Consider the following 21986-nt stretch of genomic DNA (forward strand, 5'->3'; position numbering starts at 1 on the left):
TGAAGCCCTTTGTGATGAACAAAAAGGCCTCTGTGGAGAACCTTTTATGTTTACTATCACAAGCAGGTCTTCAGGCTTTGGATTTAAAAGTACTTGTATATAGCATGGGAATCTGTAATACTGCAGCCAATTCCCTGCACACTGTCAATGCCAACAGTTTCACTTCAGAAAACAAAAGCAACCCCCCCCCCCCCCAACTTTATACTACCTAGTTAGAAGAATTAGAAAGTTAAATCCCAGAGGAACAGTGCTTTTTTGAGTGTGTTCTCATTAGTGCCTTGGAAAGGGCTGTTTAGTCACCCTAACACCAGCTTTTATTTCCCAGATTTAGAATGATAGAATAATGCCGGCATCTCTCATGGGATAGATACACAGCTTTTAAAGCGGGTGAAGCTTGAAACCCTATAGGTATGTGCATGTTTTTTGAAGAGAATTAATTTTATGCCCCATTCTAAGCCATTCTTTTGCTGTGGTTGCCCTCCCCCACCCTTCGACAGTATTAGTGATACTGAGTTTTAGTGAAGTCAGTTAAGTTCTGATAAAAATTTAAAATACCTGCTTGACAAGGCTGGTTTCTTTGGAAACAAATTGCAAATCAGTTTGACTACAAGGACCTGATATCTTTTCCTGCCTTCAGGACCAAGAAATAAAGATGATATTTATCAGAATCCCCTCAAGGCTATCAGTGCTAGGTTCGCAAACAACTCATTCCAGAAGATCTGAGAAACCCACGTCTAGGGTCTCAGAGTCTGGTTCTTAAATTACTGTGGGGGGAAAACCAGGTTTTTAAAGTCTGGTAGCTTTTTTTTTTTTTTCTTTAAGTAAAAGTTTTTGTATTTGGTAAACCCAACTTCCATGAAGCCAGTCGGGATACAGTGCACGGACTAACGTGGCAATGGCTCTAAGCAAACAATTGCTGCTCTGGTTACGTGTGTCAGAAATGGAAAGCATAGCTTAACACAGTAACCCAAGTTCAAGGCATATGCATATTCTAAGGATTAGATTTTACTACTCTCGGAACACATTATGTGGTGACACAGACGGCATTTTGCTTCTCTGACTTGATTCAAGTCTCAGTATCTTTTGTGCTGGCTCTAAGGGGCAGAAGCCCTAACCTCTGGCAAAAAAGGATACTGATGGCAGTATGTCCTGGTCTGTCCAGGTTATCTATTAATTTATTAGCAGCCCAAGAGGAGATAATGTGCCCAATGTACAATATTTTAGGTTTGACTTATAAACATTAACCCAAAGAAATCTCAAGTACAATTCCAAAGCCCAATAGGAAATGGATCATGAGAAGTCAGGACATTCGACACATTCAAAGCACTGTTTTCCAAATGCTAACAACAACAAAAGAATTAAGTGCTAACTGAAAATACTAATGAGATTTACAGGCACTGTGTGTAGAATGTGCAAAAGTTTGCAAAGGTTTTTCCTTTTTTTATGTGTTGCTTTAAGAAACTATCAAATATATCTCATAGAAATATAAAGTTCCCGTCTCTCCCAACTGAAGGCATTTTTTAAAAATTCAAAGTTTATCAATACTCAGTACAGTAACACAGATGAACCACACAAATTCATTTTCTTTCTGGGAAAAGAATAACCAATGTTTAGGATATCAAGATTGGACAAGTAACACTGTCTAGAAGCCACCCAGAAAAATCTGCTGCTGTTCAAAGCTTTGTCCTTCAAAAGTCACCATCCACCAGCTGAAGATTTTATAGGCAGATACCTTGAAAAAGTCAAAAGGAAAAAAAATCTAGTAAACCATTTGATATGTAATTTTCTTGACATGGGTAGAGTCAATTTAACATTTACTAAAAGCACTAACAGAGACAACAAGGAATTTCCTATAAGTAAACATGAACATCTTAAAAAAATTCTAGAATTTAGAAAATAAAAAACTTGTAATTTGGGTGAATATCTTTGGAATAGGTCTAATAAGGATACCTCCCTTGTTAAAGGAAATACCTTACCATGGTGACAGAAACTAACCCAATCTAACCTACATTTTTAATTTCTTTAGGCTTTGGTCAGCCAGTGGTCAGGAGGTTTGAGGGTTAGAGTAAGACCCATTCCTTGGTAGGAGGAATTACACAGTACGAATGGTAAGGGCTTTCAGCATAAATCGGAGTCCTTCATCTACATTAGTTCTTAAGTCACCATCAAGTAGGATTAAACAAAGTGCTTGACTTTGACCACTTTTGTTCATCTTAGTTTTTTGCAATCTTTTTTTTCACCTTTGTTCCAGAAAACCCTGTAATTTCCACTAGACCATAAGGGGTACTGCTGTCTAGCCCACCATGTTGGTCTTTTGAGGACATGAGCACCCTAAGAACACTGGTCTGTAAGATGTCACAGGCTAATTGGGCTTTGTCACAGTAACCGGTAGTCACAAACATTTGGGTTTTGAAGGCCCGGCTAGACTTAGGCAGTCATTTTCTTTAGGAACCTGGCTTGAGATTTTAAAAGAACTCATAATTATAAAATTATTATTTTTAAACATTGTAGTAGCCCATGATTTCATTTATTGCTTTCATTGAATTAACCTCTAGACACTGCAATGTGCATTTCATGCCAATAGTTAACAGAAAGCACGAGTAAGAAGCAGACTTGGTTTCCCTGCCTGTAACACAGGTCTATAGAAGGTACAGTTTTCATTTACAACAAACACCCAACTTACCAATAGTGTGAACTTTAACTTGTATTTTTTTCATCAGCCTTTAGCTTCTTAGTTTCCTCCTTTGCCTAAAAGGAAAAGCAGAATGATCACTGAACTCCTGGATAAAGTATCACAAAGCAGATCTATCAGAAGATGCTTAAGAAGAGATGGGCTTTTCCGAATTAAAGGGTCCAAAGATGACAGGTCAGTGGAGGAAAGTTAGATTAACCTAAGGATTTCCTTTTCATTTTATCCCAAACTATGAATTATTCTCCTTCAAGTCTGTAAACTAAAAATAACCTTAGGCAATTTAAAATTTTTTACTCTATTTTTTTTTTTTTTGAAGGCTACGATAGTTGAAGAAAAACACAGGAATTCTTGAATGCTATTCATTCATTCTATAGTGATTTCTTTCTTACTTGGGGGCACTGTTGGGAAGCTAATCCACTGAGATACAAGTGCATGAGCAACTAATTATCAAGTCTGGTTTCCTATATTGATTACGGGTTTCACTCCATTTTGAGGTATAAATTGACATGTAATTAGTTTCAAGTGTACAACAAGGATTTGATATTTGTATATATTGTAAAATGATGAACCTAGTACATCTAGGTATCATACACTGTTAAAAATGTTTTCCCCTTATGATGAGAACATTGAAGATCTCTTTTGGCAACTTTCAAATATGCAAATACAGTGTTATGAACAGTAGTCACTAGGTTGTACTATATATTCCCATGACTTTTTTTTTTTTTTTTAAATAACTAGGAAGGTCTGTATCTTCTGACCTTCACTCTTCTCACCCACCCCACATCCCTCTCTCCTATGGCAACCACCAGCAGATGAGTTTGCTTTTGTTTTTAGATTCCCCATAGAAGCGAGATCATGTGGTATTTATCTTTCTTTGAATGGCTGACTTCACTTCACTTTATCATGATGCTCTCAAGGTCCATTCCTATTCTCACAAATGGAAGATTTCCTTCTTTTTTATGGCTGAAGAGTATCCCATTGTATGTATCCACACATCTACTTGGTCCATACAGCCACTGATGGCCACTTGTGATTGTATCCATTTCTAGGCTACTGTAATTAATGCTGCCATGAACAGAGGGGAGCATGTATTTTCCTAAGTTTTCCTTTTCTTGGGATAAACACCCAAAGGAAGAACTGCTGGATCACAGGGTAGTTCTATTTCTAATTTTCTGAAAAACTTCCATACTGCTTTCCTTTGTGGCTGTGCCAATTTATACTCCCACCAACAGTGTATGAGGTTCCCTTTTCTCCACACCCTCCCCAGTACTTCCTTCTTTTTGGTAATAGGTATGTATCCTAACCGGTGTGAGGTGATAACCTCATTGTGATTTTGACTGGCATTTCCTTGATGATTAATGGCGATGAGCATATATGCATGGGCCTGTTGGCCCTCTGTATGTCTTCTTTGGAAAAATATTCTATCTGCCCATTTTTTTAAATCATGTTGGTTGCTTTTTGTTATGTTTTTTTATACATTTTCAATATTAAGCCCTTATCAGATGTAGGATTTGCAAATATTTTTTTCCCACCGGGTCTGCCATTTTTTTCATTTTGTTGGTGGTTTTCTTGGTGGTGGAGAAGATTTTTAGTTTGATCTAGTCCCTTTTGTGAATTTTTACTTTTGTTGACTTTGCTTTTGGTATCAGGTCCATGAAATCCTGGCGAAGACTAATGTCAAGGAGCTTACCCCCTCGTTTTCTAGAAGTTTTATGGTTTCAGGTCTTAAATTCAAGTCTTTAATAAACATTTTGAGCTTTTTAATGTATGGTGTAAGTCAGGGGTCCAGTTTCCCCAACACTACTGCAAAGACTTTCCCTTCCCCCATTGTATATTCTTGACTTCTTTGTTGTAAAATGACCTTATACATGTGGCCTCATTTCTGGGTTCTCTACTCTGTTTGGTCACCTATGTGTGTGTTTTCATACCAATACCATTACTGTTTTGGTAACTGTGGTTTAAAATTGGGAGTGTGATGCCTCCGGGTTACTTATTCTTAAGATTGTTTTAGCTGTTCAGGGTCTTTTGTAGTTTTGTAGAAATTTTAGGATTTTAAAAATATTTGTGAAAGTGCTCACTTCAGCAGCACATATACTAAAATACTTGTGAAAAAATGCCATTGCAATGGTGATGGGCATAGAATTGAATCTGCATACTGTTTTTGGTTGTATGGACCTTTTAATAATATTAAATCTTCCAGTCCGTTAAGTACAGACGTTACTTATATTTAGTTGTGCCTTCAATTTCTTTCATCAATGTCTTAGAGGTTTTGTTTTTTTTTTAAGGTTTTATTTACTTATTTGACACACACACGGAGAGAGATCACATGTAGGCAGAGGCAGGCAGAGAGAGAGAGGGGAGGGATCAGAGAGCCCAATGTGGGGCTTGATCCCAGGACCCCGAGATCATGACCTGAGCCGAAGGCAGAGGCTTAACCCACTGAGCCACCCAAGTGCCCCAATGTCTTAAGAGTTTTTAGTGGATAGTTCTTTGAGCTCCCTTGTTAAATTTATTTCTAGGTATTTTATTTTTTGATATAATTGCAAATGGGATTATTCCCATTTTATTATTAACATATAGAATTGCAAGATTATTATGTATCAGTTTTGTATACAGCAGCTTTACTAAATTCAACAGTCTTTGGAGGAATTCTTTGGTTATTTTTTGTATATAATATTCTATCATCTGAAAATATTGACAGTTTTACTTCTTCCTTTCCAATTTGGATGCCTTTTATTTTTCTTGCCTAAGTGCTCTGAACAGGACTTAACAGAATATTGAATAAAAGTGGTAAGTGGGCATTTATGTCTTCCTATTTTTAGAGGAAAGTTTTCAGCTTTTCACCACTAAGTATGATGCTTTGGGTATATCATATATGGCTTTTGTTATGTTGAGGTATGTTTGCTATATACCAACTTAGTTGAGAGTTATCCTAAGTGAAAGCTGAAAGTTATCCATTGCTTTCTCCACTTCTTTTGAAATGATAGGATTTTTTCCCTTCATTTTATTAATGCGGTATATAGCACATTGAATAATTTGGTGTACCAGCCTTATATCCTTTGAAAAAATTCCCACCTGATAATGGTATATGAACCACTTAATACTATTTTGAGGATATTTCAAAAATCTATGTTCAGCAGAGATACTGTCTGGTGATTTTCCTATGTCCTGTTCTGGTTTTGTTTTCAGGGTAAAGCTGGCCTGTAAAATGAGTCTGAAAGTGTTCTTTCCTTCCCTATTTTTGGGAGGAGTTTGAGAAGGACTGGTATTAATTATTCTTTGAATATGTAGTAGAATTCTCTAGTGAAGCTGTCTTGTCCTGAATGTTTGGGAGGTTTCTGATGACGGCTTTAATCTCCGTGGTAATTAATGAATATTACATCCTGCTTTTAGTCTTAGTAGGATGTAGGTTTCTCTCTTCTCCACAGTCCATTATGTTGGCATGTAACTGGTCATTATGTACTCATTGCCATTCTGTTAATTGTTTTATGGCTGTTTTGTAGATCCTCTTTCCTTTTTTCTCTTTTCCTTTGTGATTTGATGACTTTCTGTATTTGTAAGCTTATATTCCTTTTTGTGCATTTACTGTTGATTTACAAAGTTTACATATGATAACGTTAAAGTCTATTTAAAGTTGCTAAGAAGTTTGTCCTAAAATTGTATATATTTACTCTTCCCACGTTTTTTTAACATCCATTTTACAAATTTTAACTTGTGTATCCCTTAATGGATTATTATAGTCAATTTCTACTATTTTTAACCTCCGTACTGGCTTTGGACGTGACTGATTTATACCTTCACATTATTCTATATTTTACTATATATTTACCTTTACAGTGAGATTTGTTCTTTTACAAATTTTCCTGTTACTAAGGAGCACCCTTTATTTTCAGCTTCAAGAAGTCCCTTTAACCTGGCTTGTAAGGCTGGTTTAATGCTGATGAACTCTTAGCTTTTCCTTGTTTGGAAAACTTTTGTTCTCCTATTCTGAATGACAACTTTGCTGGGTAGAAGATTCTTCATTGAACGTGTTTTTTTGTTTTGTTTTGTTTTGTTTTTTTTAAAGATTTTATTTATTTATCTGACAGGCAGAGATTACAAGTAGGCTGAGAGGTAGGCAGAGAGAGAGAAGGAGGAAGCAGGCTCCCTGCCGAGCAGAGGACCCTGGGATCATGACCCGAGCCAAAGGCAGAGGCTTTAACCCACTGAGCCACCCAGGCGCCCCTGTTTTTGTTTTTTAATATCGGCATTGTTAACAGATCCCGCCACTTGCTCTGGCCTGCAAAATTTCTGCCAAAATCTGCTGATAGAGACAATTGATTTCTTTTCTTTTCTTTTTTGCTATGTTGAAGATTCTCTCCTTGATTTTTAACTTGTGATTTTTCAATTATAATGTTATTTGGTGTGAGTGTCTTTAGTTTCCTCATTTTGGGGAATTGTATGGATGTCTGTTTCCTTCTGCAGGCTAGGGATTTCTTCAAATAAGTTATTTCTTCAAATACGTTTTCTGCCCCTTTATCTCCTCTCCTTCTGGGACCCTGGTAATATTAATGTTCGGTTACTTGATGTTGTTGTCTGACAACATCTTAACCTATCTTTACTTTTTTTCCCCCCATTCTTTTTTCTTTTTATTACTCTAATTGGTGAGTTCTGCTATGTCTTTATGTTCACTAACCCTTTCTTGTGCTTCATAACCCATTCAGTGTTTTAGTTCAGCTACTGTATTCTTTAGCTCTGTGACTTCTGTTTGGTACTTTGTCATTATTCCCATCTCTTGTGGAAGTTCTGTGCTCATCCATTCCTCTCCCAAACTGGGTGAGCATCTTTTTCTTTTCTTAAGATTTGAGAGAGTGTGTGTATGGCAGGGAGAGGCAGGGAGAGAATCCCAAGCTGACTCCCTACTGAGCATGGAGCCCGTGGGGGTTGACGTCATGACCTAAACCAAATAAGAATTGGAAGCTTAACTGACGGAGCCACCCCTGGTGAGCATCATCTTAACTATTATGTTGACTTATCAGGTAAATCCCATTCTGTTTTTCGTTTGTTTTCCTCCTGAGGTTTGATCTTTTTCTTTGATTTGAAGCCTGTTCATCCACTGCTTCATTTTCCTTGACTCTGTGTTGGTTTCTCAAACAGACAGTAGTAGTCCTGAACCAGGAGATGAACCTTATTATTCAACCCTGCCCGGGCTCTTGGTTGTCTCTCAAACCTTTGTGACAGGCTCTTAGACAATTTTCTTTTTAGTGGCACCTGGTAATTTGAGAGCGTGCCATGATCTGTCAGGGTCCCAAAGGGGAGGATCTCTTGTCAGCATCTAGATGGAAGCTAACGCCTTACACAGCATCATTTAAAGAATGCACATATAAACAGTCCTGTGAGACCACAATCTAAGTCCTGCTGGCTTGCCAGAGCCCAGTGATCTGGGGGTCCTCCCTTTGGTGGCAGTCAAAAAAAACTAGCTCTCCAAATGAATATATTAACTGCTTTCCAGGAGATCCTGATAACCTGACGTGAGGCAGGTGGAGACTAGAAAGATGGTGTCCACCACCCTCTGTCTTGCCAAGTATTTGAACCCCCAGACAAGTGCTATGTAAGATGCCTGACCCTCGGCCCAATGTGTAAGATGAGCCATGACAGTTTCACAGAAAGTCTGGGTGCTTCTCAATTGGATGCCTCCATGCTGGACTCTGGAGCAGATGAGTCTGTGTTCTCAGGCCCTTTCTCTCTCAAATGCAGGTCTTAAAAGGACAGGTGCCTAATAAGGGGTTCAAATCCTTTGCTCCTCAGGAAGAAGCTGTGGGTTTTGAGTTCCCTTTTGATTACGGGTCACGGTTCCTGGGGTGGGGTTTATGTTAAAACTATTCCTGTCCTGGGGCACCTGGGTGGCTCAGTGGGTTAAGGCCTCTGCCTTCGGCTTGGGTCAGATCCCAGGGTCCTGGGATAGAGCCTCGCATCGGGCTCTCTGCTCAGCAGGGAGCCTGCTCCCCCCCCACACCTTTCTGCCTACTTGTGATCTCTGTCTGTCAAATAAATAAAATCTTAAAAAAACAAACAAACAAACAAAAACAAAACTGTTCCTGTCCTGCTTCCATTTGGGATGTTCTCATTTGCTAGATGAGTCACTCAGCCAGTTTTGGGCTTTTTTTTCATAGGACATTGTTGGATATGTACCTGGAGATTGTCCACAGGAGAAGGTGAGTTCAGGTCTTCCTAGGTCACCACCTTGCTTCCTAGACTTTTGATGCAGCAGGAGTATGGTTTTTAAACTATAACTTCAATTTCTCATTATAGTCAGAGGATCATAGTACTAACCATTTTAACTAAATTTCTATGTCCTTGGAGTAGGAAAGGATCTAGAAGTTGTCTCACCTAACTTGCATTCTTGCCTGGAGCATGTGGAGTAATTTTGAGTAACAGTTTTGCTTCATTAATGCCCAGCTCTAAGAAACTGGACCTTATAACTTTTTTAGTAAGTTTTTAAGTAATCTCTACACCCAACATGAGGCTTGAACTCACAACCCCAAGATCAAGGTTTTCAGCTCTACTGACTGAGCTAGCCAGGTACCCTTGGACCTTGAAACTTCTAATCAGTCATTGGTCTTAGTTCTACTTTCTAGAGCAACATGTAAAATGATGTACTAAGAGTTGTCCTTTCGAGGTGGCATCTAATGAATATTCTGGATCATAGAAACCCTCGGATCTCCTCTAATTCTGTATGCTACTTCCATGTCCTAAGCTTTATACCAACCCCATTTCCTGGCATTATCTCCCCCACCGCTGCCACCACCATTTAAATATGTCTGAATTTGATATGGTTTTTACAGTGCATAACATCACATAAATTGCTGACTTTTTTTCCTAATGGCATTTTTTTTAAAATAACTGGGGATTTACATTTAATGAAACATAGTACATGAATCTGAACTGTCAATGTGTTATATACATAGTAGTGATGTGGGTCTTTAGAGGGGGGAAGGTATAAAAAAATTCACCCTTCCCAGTATTAGCCAAAGGCTTAATCTATCACAGGCTCAACTCTTAATGCTCCAAAGCCAACTACTGAGAGATCAAGTAAACAAAGGATTGATAAGGACCAATGAACTAGCAACCAGCAAGTCATCACTGATCACAGGCAGGGCTCAAGCAGAGGAAGCAGGAATTACAGGTGTCTTAGGGAGGTGAACTTATGGAAGGAATTGGGCTGTAGGCTTATAAGTTGGAGAACTGCTTTTAAAGTGGGGAAAACTAGAAAGTTTATAATACAAGGACAAAGCATCAAAATGAACAGACTGAAGAGAGTTGATTATTGACCACTCAGACGGAAGGGCTATATCAGGGCAAGGAGGGGAGAGGGTTTCCAGTGGGAAGGTTGGTAGAGGACTTTTGGGATTTCGTGCAGAGTGGTCTCAATTTTCTCCATGAAACTGAAGGCAAAGCTAGCTGCGCACACTGGCAGGCAGTAGCTGGAACTGATCATGGGCTACCACAGCTTGGTGGGCATTGCGCACCGTAATACTTTGTGTGACAAAGGGGGGGGGGATGCAAGGAACTTGAATTGGGTTAAAAATGATCATTGAGGGGGACGCCTGGGTGGCTCAGTGGGTTAAAGCCTCTGCCTTCAGCTCAGGTCATGATCCCAGGGGCCTGGGATTGAGCCCCGCATCGGGCTCTCTGTTCAGTGCAGAGCCTGCTTCTCTCTCTCTCTCTGCCTGCCTCTCTGCCTACTTGTGTTCTCTGTCAAATAAATAAAAAAAATCTTTAAAAAAAAAAAAAAAAAAAAGATCATCGAGGGGGCATCTGGGTGGCTCAGTGAGTTAAAGCCTCTGCCTTCGGCTTGGGTCAGGATCCTGGGATTGAGCCCCGCACTGGGTTCCCTGCTTAGCGGGTGCCTCCTCTCCCACCCCCGCCCTGCCTACTTGTGATCTCTGTTTGTCAAATAAATAAACTCTTTAAAAATATTATCATTGAGATTTCTAAAGGACCACATACTTTAAGTCTCTAGAACTTCAATTTCTTTAGCAAGATGTACTCTGGCATATACAGTGCTTAAACTATTAAACTACTATTTTATTCTGAATAGATTCCAGTTAGAAACAAAATGGATAAAAGGATAAATGCCACTCCATGTAGTTGCTACTTTGTAGTAATATTTAGAGCCGTTTACCTTGGCAGAATCCTTTGCTTTCCCTCCATTCTTGGGTGCTTTGGAGCTGGGAGCAGTTCTCTTGACTCTGTCCTAAAGCAAAGGCAACGTAATGAGGCCATTGTTATCATCAGTCCATTGAGTGCAATTAAATAATGGAAAACTTTCAATATACATAGAAGTGTTTAAAGGTAGAAAGTAAAAAGGATTAAAAATACAGAGGAAAACGTGGGTCACACTGATATTCTGCCAATGTCCACGAGGACATTTGCTCATGAAAACAGCTTGTTTCTGTCAGTACTGGTTTTTATGTGCCAACAGAGCAAGGATGGGATACTCATTTTCTGTGTTAAAGAAAACAAATTTAATAGCAGAAATTATCACAGAGAGCTAGAGGCAAGTTTTCTATAAAAATAAAGTCCTGTTTGCTAAAAAGGCATTATTTACCCAGGAGTGAGAAGCAGGATGCTGAGGGAGTTAGGAATTCAATCACCCAACATGAAGGGGACTAACAATTTAGTGATTGGGAGAGCTGTTTAGTAAGAGCAAAACAAGAGCAAACAGATCTGCACTATTAATTGTTCTGAAAATGGCCATCAAGTGCACTCAATTCACTTTTCTATTTGATTTATATAAGGGTGTATTTACAGGTTAAAGGCCACATACTTTATTTTCATTCCTCTTTAATCACTTGCTCTGAGCACCTGCTCTGTCCCAGGAATTTTGCTAATGCTGACCACAGCTGCTGCATAAAGTGCACCACTCCCTGGTATAATAAACGGACCAAGTGTAGCCCCGAGTACAGGAGAGCCCTTCACTGGGTGTGGGCAGGGAGAAGCAGTGAGTGTGCCTGAAGGAGCTGATGCTTGACCTCGGCCCTGAGGGACAGACGGGCAACAGCCATGAGAAGGTGCAGTGCAGGTGGGGGCTGCTCTCATCTTCAATGAGCAGAGACAGCATTATTGCCCAGCACCAATAGTGGGGCCATCAAACACGATGGCTGTGGGGAGGGTACAGCGACATGAAAAACACTTACGAAATAATATTAAGTAATGTATTAGATATGGGCTTGAACTTATATTACCTAAAGGAATGGATCACAAATACACACTTTAATATTTAAATACATATAAATATATAAGTATATACTAGTTTAGTTATATATATATTATATACACATTAGATATAAATTACATTACATACAAATATATAATGTATCATAACATATATATACAGGAAAAGATAAATATGCCCAATCATGTTGGCAGGGTAGTATAATTATGCATTTTTTCAACTTCTCTATGGCATCACTGAATTCGTTCTGCAGCCTCCAGTTCTAAGTAGACACAGAAAGTCCATATGAAGAAGCAAAGTACCTCGGCTGTGTTTGACGTTTCCTTGGGTGCAGGACAGCTGTCAAAATCGCCTGAAAGAGCATCGATGGGGTCATTGTCATCTTCAGGTTTCTGAGATATTAACAGAAATAACCGTGAATAACCAGTGAAGAAGCACAAGGCAAAAATACTGTAAGGGACGTTTTCCCCCATCACTGAAAATAAGGTATTAAAAGAAAAAGGAAACCTTGCTGACATTCCTTTCCTCAATTTAGACGTGAAATTCCTTACAGCCTTCCTTCCTTCTCTTTTAACAGTTTGCTTAGTATTGAGCCTCAATTGTTCAATCTGAAAAGATGGGTCTGTCTAAACATGCTCTCGTGAGGGCTGGAAGAGAGAAATCACACACCCTACTCATCTTCGCATAGTACCAACCCCAGGGCAGGCATTCAATAAATTCCAGATTTCACTAGAATGAAAAAAAAAAACCACAAAAAAAACAAAAACCATTGTTTATGGGAACATGGCTGCTGTGGTATTTACCTTTGAGTCCTTGGGTTTCTTTGCAGGTGGCTTTGCTGGTTTGCCCTTAAAAACAGGTAGGTTACTGGTTAGACATAGCTCTTTGTAAAGGTTTCCCTAGGTGTAGTCAGAACTTGTAGACTCTCTGGTCTGATGCCTTGCCTGAGATGTGCAGGAAGTGATAAATCTCGAGTCTGGTCGTGGAAGTGAAGGAAACAACTGTTTAGGAACTTCCTGCCATCATGTGTTAAAAATTCAACTTCCAATATTACAAGAAGTAACTCGTGTTTTTTGTCTTAATTATAAAAGCTTATAATACGTTGGAAGCATGTGAGGGGCTGGGACGGCATACAACTTTTCTTCAGGATTACAAGTGTAACTCTGCGGGGACCTTACCCATCTTCAAGGGCAAGGACGTTAAATGGTACCTCTCCCAGGGAATACAATCAGGGTCAGATAGCACTACCAAAGCAGGGAGGCTTCTAGCAGGATGCAGAATGGCTACCTTCAGGAATACAGAATGCAAGCAAGGAGAATTGAATTCTCTAAGAGACACTGAAGAAAACACCTCAAGCCCAGGAGTGCTCAGCCCCACCACCAGCAGTAGAGACTGGGAATGCTCTGAGGCTTCCTTGCTTCTCTCTCAATAGGTGCAGAACGGGTGATTTGTCATCTTGCTGACTTGCAATGCAGAGCTAAAAGCTGAGGGTACAGGCCCACCTGACCTGAGGACAACTGCCTGCATTTAGAGACAAAGGGCCCAAGACCTGACAGAGTATCTTTAGATCTAGCAGGAGGACTTGGGATGGGGAATCTGGTCTCGCCTGTCTTTACTCAAAACAGTGCTGCTGGTGGTATCGTGCATTAAAAGTATTCCTTCATGTCACATTTTTATGCTGTTGTGAAAGTGCGCCTCCTCTTCCTTGCAAGGGAGATCTGGATGTACGAAGCTTTGTGCTGTCTAGCCAACCTCGACCTCGGCCTCGGCCTTCATGTACCTCGTTGTCGTTGTCCAGGAGGTGCCTGTACTCAGGCGGGATGGTGTCATCTCTTTCTCCCAGCTTGTCTCTGTGTTCGGCTTTAGCTCTTTCCTGAAAACATGAAACAGATTGAATATTTGCTCCTTCACGTAGACAGTACTTTCTAAAACCTAGCAGCCAGAACTTACCCTACTTTCCCGAAACAAACACTCTATTTTCTAAGTAACAAGACAACAGGTAACTTCAACAGACATGACTTGATGGGGGAAAAAAAAAGTGAACCTCAGTGCTTCTACACGTCCATCCGTAAGTGTGGATTTCTATCTGTATTTTAAGATAAATGATGCAATATCTGTCCCTAGAAACTATGGAAAGAAAGAAAACCCAACAGTATAAGCTATCTTTGGTCATTATGTGAGTTTTTTAGATAAAAAGATCAAGTCACTGTATTTTGATATTTAGAGAGGAATTATTTACCACTCTGACATCTCAGAGCAACCCCGAAGGACCAGCTGGCACAGCCAACCTGAGTGAGTGTGCGAGTGTGCTGACTGCTTGAGCTGGGGCGGGGGGTGGCGGGGAGCACCTGCTGTTGGAAGCAGCAGCTACACCTCCCTGCATCCTCACCTCTCGGGGACACATCTGTCATAGATTCAGAGACATACACTCCACACCCCACCCTCTGAGGGGGGGCAGGCTGTATTTTTCTGCATCATTATTTCATTTGTCAAATACAGGTCAAGTTCACATCAATGATCCTATAACAGAATGAAGACCTAAGGATCCTTTGAAATGCCCTGGGCCATGGATCTGGCTGGTCACTTAGTTCCTGGTTCCAGGCTAAACGGACTATTGTTAGCATGGACAAGCACTTACTGATGTGCTGGGAGGTATGTAGAGCTAACAGTGTGTGCCTTGCACACGTGCCTCTGCTCAGTAGCAACCATTGGCCCAACGCTTCATTTAGGGCTTTGCACGCAGAGATATGACGGCTCAGGAGGCTCCTAGGGAAACCTCTGACAAACAGGGGAACTGTGCCCCTACAGGCACAGATTATGTCACCCTAAAAAATGCATGCATTTCTAGATGATATACGTGATTGTGCTTTTTGCCAGATCCAAAGACAAGTGAATATGGGAGGAGAATGTAAAGTAAAGCTATACTCTCCCCCCATAACTAAGTCTGGGTTCCTGAACAGGACATTCTGCCCAAGCATGTGCACTAGCATAGTCCTCCCGGAGGCAAAAAATTCAACAGACTACAGAGAAGGAAAAAGTGAGCATGAAGTTATCCAACGGTTCACTAAAACTCCCCACGTTGGAAGTGCTTTCCCCCTCCCCCGCCTTTTATGTGCACAGTAGGATACCCTATGCTACAAAAACCTTTAATTTCACTTATATATTTTTTACCTTGACCTTATCCTCCATTGGTTTGTTGTCGTCAGGATCAGGCTGCCTTTGTCCTAGACTGTCCGAAAGTTGGTCCAGGGCATCGTCCAGTTCTTTGTTGTCGCGCTGCTAAAAAGCCAATGTCAATTAGTCACTGTTTAGCCAAATAAATCAGTCCTCTTAGTGGCCCCAACGTGGCCACTAGGACTTCCATAAACTCCACGAGACTTTCACCTGGGAGATGGGCAGACCCTTGGGTGGCGCTCCTCATCTTTCTTTCTCTCTCTACACTTGCATGGGCCTGTCTACCTACCCTCTACCTACCCCCAGATGCTTCTTTCCCCTCAAAAAAAAAAAAAAGTCCCCTCCAAAAAAACAGGGAGGGGAGGGGGTGTTCCTGGCCTGATGGGTTAGAAAAACCTGCCTTCCTATGCGTTCAGTGTATGCAACACTCCCGGGGACAGTCTGATGTTCCAGAAAACACAGGATGATGGCTGATTCCCACATGTATTCATTTAAGTAAAGACTGGGTTTGTGTGATGTCTTCATTCAAAATATTAAATGAAACTAGACTTTATGGCAGGAAATAGAATGGGAAAGGGGTCATCCTGATTCATACTGGTAAAGGGCACAGAGGCTCGGGATTGCTGAAGTCCACCCCTCCCTCAGCCAGCACAGAGCCCTCATGTCTTAAGGACAGAAGGGTAAAAAGCAGCCTGGGTCATGATGCTTCTTCCTTTCTGTGCACGGGCACTTTCATCATTGTGGGCAGACACACACATACACCGGGCATTTTCCTGGTCTTAAGTGCTTCGTTGGAGCCCAGGATAAGAGCTAATCATGGTGGAGCTCCCCACGGCTGAGTCTGGACTTTGTCATTGGGGCCTCTGGATACTTTCAGATGATCCTGAGGCTGACCCAACAGGAGGAAAATTCATGCAGAATCTCCGACTAGAGCACTAAGCAGGCTTTGATGCTACATCAAAAGGAAAGGAAGTGTAGCTGACTTCACTAAAGCCACTTCATCTCCATCTAGCAAATGAGGCACTTGTTCTTATCCGAAGAAGATGGGGATCTGGTTTAGGGCGATCTCTTTGATGTGGTGTGGTCTCCTCGCCTCGATAATGTATAATTGGATACTGCGCAGAAAATTAATCAAGGAAGTCTGGAAAAGCTTTGGTCCCACAGAATTGCCTCAGGACATGTAAATAATTAAAACAATCCTGATGTTGAGGTTTTTGTATTGCTATCATGAAAATGACAAAGTTTTCCTGGTATGAATGGGAGGGAAACTACTCTAATAGGACATACTTGAATTTTTGGGAGGAGCTCAAACACTGAGCAATTCCATAAAATAAACCTGAGCTTCAATAATGGGCCATGTTCATAGCATGCGTCAGGAAAAATATAAAGAGGAGAAAATAATCAGGAAAGCTAAAGAATTTGTCAAATCTAATAATTCAAATATATGCACAATGCACGTTCCAGCTCTTTCAATTCTAATAAAGCAACAGTAACATTAAGCTCCTGGACTATGTGTAAAATACTTCATACACATTGTTTCATTTACTTACTTCACATATTCTGTCATCTCCCCAAATCACCAGTCTCCTCTCTTCTAAAATAGAAGGTGCTTGGTCTTCCTAACGATTTTGTGTATTTTCATACACTCTAAGGCAAGGGCCCTATTTTCTTTCTTCTTATTGTTACTATAAAAACCTATTTCGAAAATGCTGCTTACCTTAGCGTCAGGGGGTAGGCCAGCAGAGTGTGTGGTAGGAGCTGGGGTTTGAGAAACCACTTCAGAGATGACAGCAGAAAGGTTAGCGTCTTCAAATTTCTTTGTTAAAAAAAAAATTATATACACACATACGTATATAATACAGTACAGCTCATATATACATGTCAGTAATATGTTATATTAAAAACTATGCCTGTAATGCCATCACTTAAATACGTTTTTTTAAAGATTTTTTTTTTTTTAAATTTGTCAGACAGGGTGGGAGGGGAGGAGGGGAGGGAGGGAGGAAGTGAGCGAGCACAGGCAGGGGGAGCAGCAGGCAGAGGGAGAAGCAGGTTCCCTGCTGAGCAAGGACCCCGATGTGGGACTCGATCCCAGGACCCTGGATCATGACCTGAGCCAAAGACAGATGTTTAACCAACTGAGCCACCCAGGCGTCCCTAAATACATTTTTTTTTTAAAGATTTTAAGAAATCTCTACACCCACCATGGGGCCTGAACTCACAACCTCAAGACCAAGAGTCATAGGTTCCACCAACTGAGCCAGCCAGGAGCCCCTTAAATACAATTTTTAATACAGCTTTATTACTATTTATTCCCTTCACCCAAATGGATGCACAATAACACAAATCTTAAAAGCAGTTCTTGGGGCACTCTAATGACTTAAGAGTTACATGGCGTGTTTACACATTTTTTTTTAATTAATTTTTTATTTTTTATAAACATATATTTTTATCCCCAGGGGTACAGGTCTGTGAATCACCAGGTTTACACACTTCACAGCACTCACCAAAGCACATACCCTCCCCAATGTCCATAATCCCACCCCCCTTCTCCCAAACCCCCTCCCCGCAGCAACCCTCAGTTTGTTTTGTGAGATTAAGAGTCACTTATGGGAGCAACTCTACGCCAATAAATTTGACAATCTGGAAGAAATGGATGCATTCCTAGAAACATATAAACTACCACAACTGAACCAGGAAGAAATAGAAAGCCTGAACAGACCCATAACCAGTAAGGAGATTGAAACAGTCATTAAAAATCTCCAAACAAACAAAAGCCCAGGGCCAGACGGCTTCCCCGGGGAATTCTACCAAACATTTAAAGAAGAACTAATTCCTATTCTCCTGAAACTGTTCCAAAAAATAGAAATGGAAGGAAAACTTCCAAACTCATTTTATGAGGCCAGCATCACCTTGATCCCAAAACCAGGCAAGGATCCCACCAAAAAAGAGAGCTATAGACCAATATCCTTGATGAACACAGATGCGAAAATACTCAACAAAATACTAGCCAATAGGATTCAACAGTACATTAAAAAGATTATTCACCACGACCAAGTGGGATTTATTCCAGGGCTGCAAGGTTGGTTCAACATCCGCAAATCAGTCAATGTGATACAACACATCAATAAAAGAAAGAACAAGAACCATATGATACTCTCAATAGATGCTGAAAAAGCATTTGACAAAGTACAGCATCCCTTCCTGATCAAAACTCTTCAAAGTGTAGGGATAGAGGGCACATACCTCAATATCATCAAAGCCATCTATGAAAAACCCACCGCAAATATCATTCTCAATGGAGAAAAACTGAAAGCTTTTCCGCTAAGGTCAGGAACAGGGCAGGGATGTCCATTATCACCACTGCTATTCAACATAGTACTAGAGGTCCTAGCCTCAGCAATCAGACAACAAAAGGAAATTAAAGGCATCCAAATCAGCAAAGAAGAAGTCAAATTATCACTCTTCGCAGATGATATGATACTATATGTGGAAAACCCAAAAGACTCCACTCCAAAACTGCTAGAACTTATACAGGAATTCAGTAAAGTGTCAGGATATAAAATCAATGCACAGAAATCATGTTTACACATTTTTCAGTGTACGTTTTGGTTATCTGCAGTTTTTCAGCTTCTTCTTAATTAGTTGCTCTGTGTAAGTTTTTTTTTTTTAAGATTTTATTTATTTGACAGAGAGAGATCACAAGTAGGCAGAAAGTCAGGCAGAGAGAGAGGGGGAAGCAGGCTCCCTGCTGATCAGAGAACCCAATAAGGGGCTTGATCCCAGGACCCCGAGATCATGACCTGAGCCAAAGGCAGAGGCCTAACCCACTGAGCCACCTAGGCACCCCTCTGTGTAAGTTCCAACAGTCGTTCTTTTTATGGTGCTGGCTCTACCTTGCCAAACTGTCCTGCCTCTCTGGAGCTGCTAGAAATTCATACTGTGAAAAGCAATGAATGAGCAGGCTTGCTTTCTGTGGCCTCCCTTGCTTCAATCAGATATTTGTTACAAATTTATAATTCTGATACAAGGTATATAATGATGTCCCAGTGTTGCTGGTATAGGTTGTGTGGTTTTAGTGTTCTTATTTTTTTCTTAATGTTAAATAGTATGTTATTCCAGAATCTTTCTGAAATAGGGATTTATTCTCCTTTAACAAATATATGAAATCCTTTACGTTAATTTTTCAATTTTTTCCATTGATCTATAGCTTTGCATTCTGAATCAGAATGGAATTTACCATCATCATATAACTCAAACCCTACATTTTCCTGTTTTTATGCATATGATTTAGCTTTTTAACATATTTTAGAATACTTTTATTGAGTTATATGAAGTATGATTTTAAGTTAAAAAATTGACTTACAAAATGATTGTAGGGATTTGTTGTAATTCTTTAAAGACATGGAGTCAGACCACTGTAGATGTTTTAATTTCATGTTCTCAATTTTCTGCTCATCTACTTCTCTTTTCTTTAACATCTGACGTCTTATATTATTTTCCAATCTGTTACTGATGTACAACACAGCATGCACAATGGTATCTACAAACATGGTATCTAGAACTAAAATATCGACAAATACACAGATGTTCCTTTTTCATAGTTGTCATTTATTTTTCAGGTGTTGTTCCTGATTCTTTGTACACCATTAAGCAGAAATGACAATAAAATCAACTTCTTATACTTTTTTCCTAAAAGAAATGCCTCTAGCTTAATTCTGAATATTTGATTCTTGAAGTTAAATAGATACTCTTTAATACATTAAGGGATTATCTACTTTTTAAAGGTTTTTATTTAAAATATAAAATATGAATGCATGTGAAATTTGAAATACATGTTTTATATGGACATTACTGAGTTTTCCTCTGATACTCTACTATGCTATATGGATTTCCCTGCTATTAAATAAATCTTGAATTTCTAACAGTGGTAAATAATTACTTTAAAATTCTATATTCTGTTTGTTAAAAATTATACATCTACAAATTTAAGTGATACTGTATTGATGGTATTTTAAGATTAGGATCATAATTACTTGTAGAAGCAACTATGTAGGCCATGTTTTTGAGAACATGTTTATGTCACATGGGACTATCTGGTGTTAAACATTTAAGAGTCAATTTTAAACTTCTCTTAGAATCAACGTTTGAAAATAGTTCTAATCTCTTCAGTTTTTCTTCTGCTTAGGTATTATAAATGGTGTGTTTTATATTTTGTTTAAGAAAAGGTATTGCACATAGCTGTTTTTAGTAATTTAGCTGCTATCTTATACCACTTAGATCTCATTTTAAGTTTTGAGGACACCCGGGTGGCTTAGTTGGGTAAGCATCTGCCTTCGGCTCAGGTCAAGATCCCAGGGTCCTGGGACTGAGTGCCCCTAAGGGCTCCTAGCTTAGCAGGGAAGCTGCTGCTCTGCCAGCCAACCCCTGCTCCAGCAAATAAGTAAAATCTTTTAAAAATTACTTAAATTAAGTTTAATTTGTATGATTACTATTATTTCTACCAATATTTTATAAAATGCTAATGACCAATTATTGATTCTTTCACTCATTTATACTCTCATTTTAAAATCCAATCATATTTTATGTTAAGACTTTTTTTCTCTTTTACAGTTGCTGGTATCTTATATAAAACTTTAGTCAAATCAAGGAACTGTGGGCCAGTTTAGTCTCAGGCTGCGATTTTCATCTCCTACTATACTTGGCTGCTACTTTCTTTTGGGTAGTTAGGTGATAATAGCTTATTTAAATGTAAAATAATAATTTATTTCTAATAATAGCTTTATAATAGCTTAAATTTGAAATTCAAAGTCCAATAAACATTTGGTTAATCAGATTTCTCTTTTCCTTCATTACTGATGAAGGTATTTATGATAATGTATCTCATGAATACTGCTTTGGCTGCTTATCCAAGATTTTGATTTGCAAATGTCTTATACTTGATTTTTTAAAATAGTCTCTTCAGAATGTACTTCTTGATTTTAGTGATAGCAGTGGAATGTTTTTAACTTTCACTTATTTTTATTTTTTTAAGATTTTATTTATTTGAGAGAGAGAGCAAGAGAGCACAAGCAGGGGGAATAACAGAGGGAGAGGGAGAAGCAGCCCCCGGCTAAGCAGAACGCCTTGACATAGGGCAGGATCCCAAGACCCTGGGATCAGAACCTGAGCAGAAGGCAGACGCTTATCTGGCTGAGCCACTCCAGAGCCCCTAAATTTATCTTTTTAAATAGAAGTTCTATTTTATTGTAATCAAAAAACATGGAATGCACAGCCAGCTCTCCTTTGTATTTGAACATTAATTCTGAGTCAGAATATAATACTTTTCCTCCTAAGTTCTTGGGACTTCCCCCAAATACTTTTCTACTTTGACCTTTTAACTTGCCATAATTGGGCAATTGGCTATTTCTACTTTGTCCATAATAGATGCTAATAAATTTTTCCCTTTGCCAGATTAATTTTCCAAGATTATAATTTTTAAAAATGGTTATATTATCTCTAGTCATTTCACTGCTATACATCTTCTTGGGTGGGTATAAAAATTCACTGTTGTATTTTCTTTGAACTTCTAAAAGATAAACCCCAACTATTACAGTAATAATACAGATGGTATGAGAAAGGGAATTAAGGCACTGGTTCCCCCTCATTTGTTGTCCTGCATCACTGTAATGATATGATTCCACTTTCCTGGGATACTGCTCACTTTATATTCTCCCCTAACTTAGGACTCGGAGCCTCTCTGTACTGTAACGTTTGTATGGAGGAGGAAGAGGGTAAGGTCATGGAATGGGGTGACTTTTACTGCCTGGTCATGCTGATTTCACAGGAGTCCCGTGAGCACCATGCAATCATTAGTAATCCCTTCTTTGAAGGATTTATTGCTTCATCAAGTCCAAAAATGAG

At 39.5% G+C, this 21986-nt stretch overlaps 1 protein-coding gene across 41 annotated transcripts in view; it reads right to left on the bottom strand.

Moving 5' to 3' along the window:
* Positions 1-1147: 1147 nt before the first annotated feature.
* CAST (calpastatin) overlaps positions 1148-21986 on the bottom strand; it is a 113721-nt gene continuing 92882 nt past the window's right edge. For 24 of the 41 annotated variants that reach the window (XM_082723915.1, XM_082723895.1, XM_082723894.1 and 21 more), the window contains 8 exons: positions 16801-16899; positions 15081-15188; positions 13690-13782; positions 12713-12757; positions 12212-12301; positions 10857-10928; positions 2684-2748; positions 1148-1732 (listed from right to left, as the gene is read on the bottom strand). In XM_082723915.1, coding sequence (XP_082580041.1) covers positions 2698-2748; positions 10857-10928; positions 12212-12301; positions 12713-12757; positions 13690-13782; positions 15081-15188; positions 16801-16899 — 558 coding nt within the window. In that variant the 3' untranslated portion in view covers positions 1148-1732; positions 2684-2697. The remainder of the gene's footprint in view (positions 1733-2683; positions 2749-10856; positions 10929-12211; positions 12302-12712; positions 12758-13689; positions 13783-15080; positions 15189-16800; positions 16900-21986) is intronic. The other 17 variants (XM_082723917.1, XM_082723897.1, XM_082723896.1 and 14 more) reach the window with 1 other exon arrangement.

Source organism: Mustela nivalis (genome assembly GCF_964662115.1).
Source record: "Mustela nivalis genome assembly, chromosome: 3".
NCBI lineage: Eukaryota > Metazoa > Chordata > Mammalia > Carnivora > Mustelidae > Mustela > Mustela nivalis.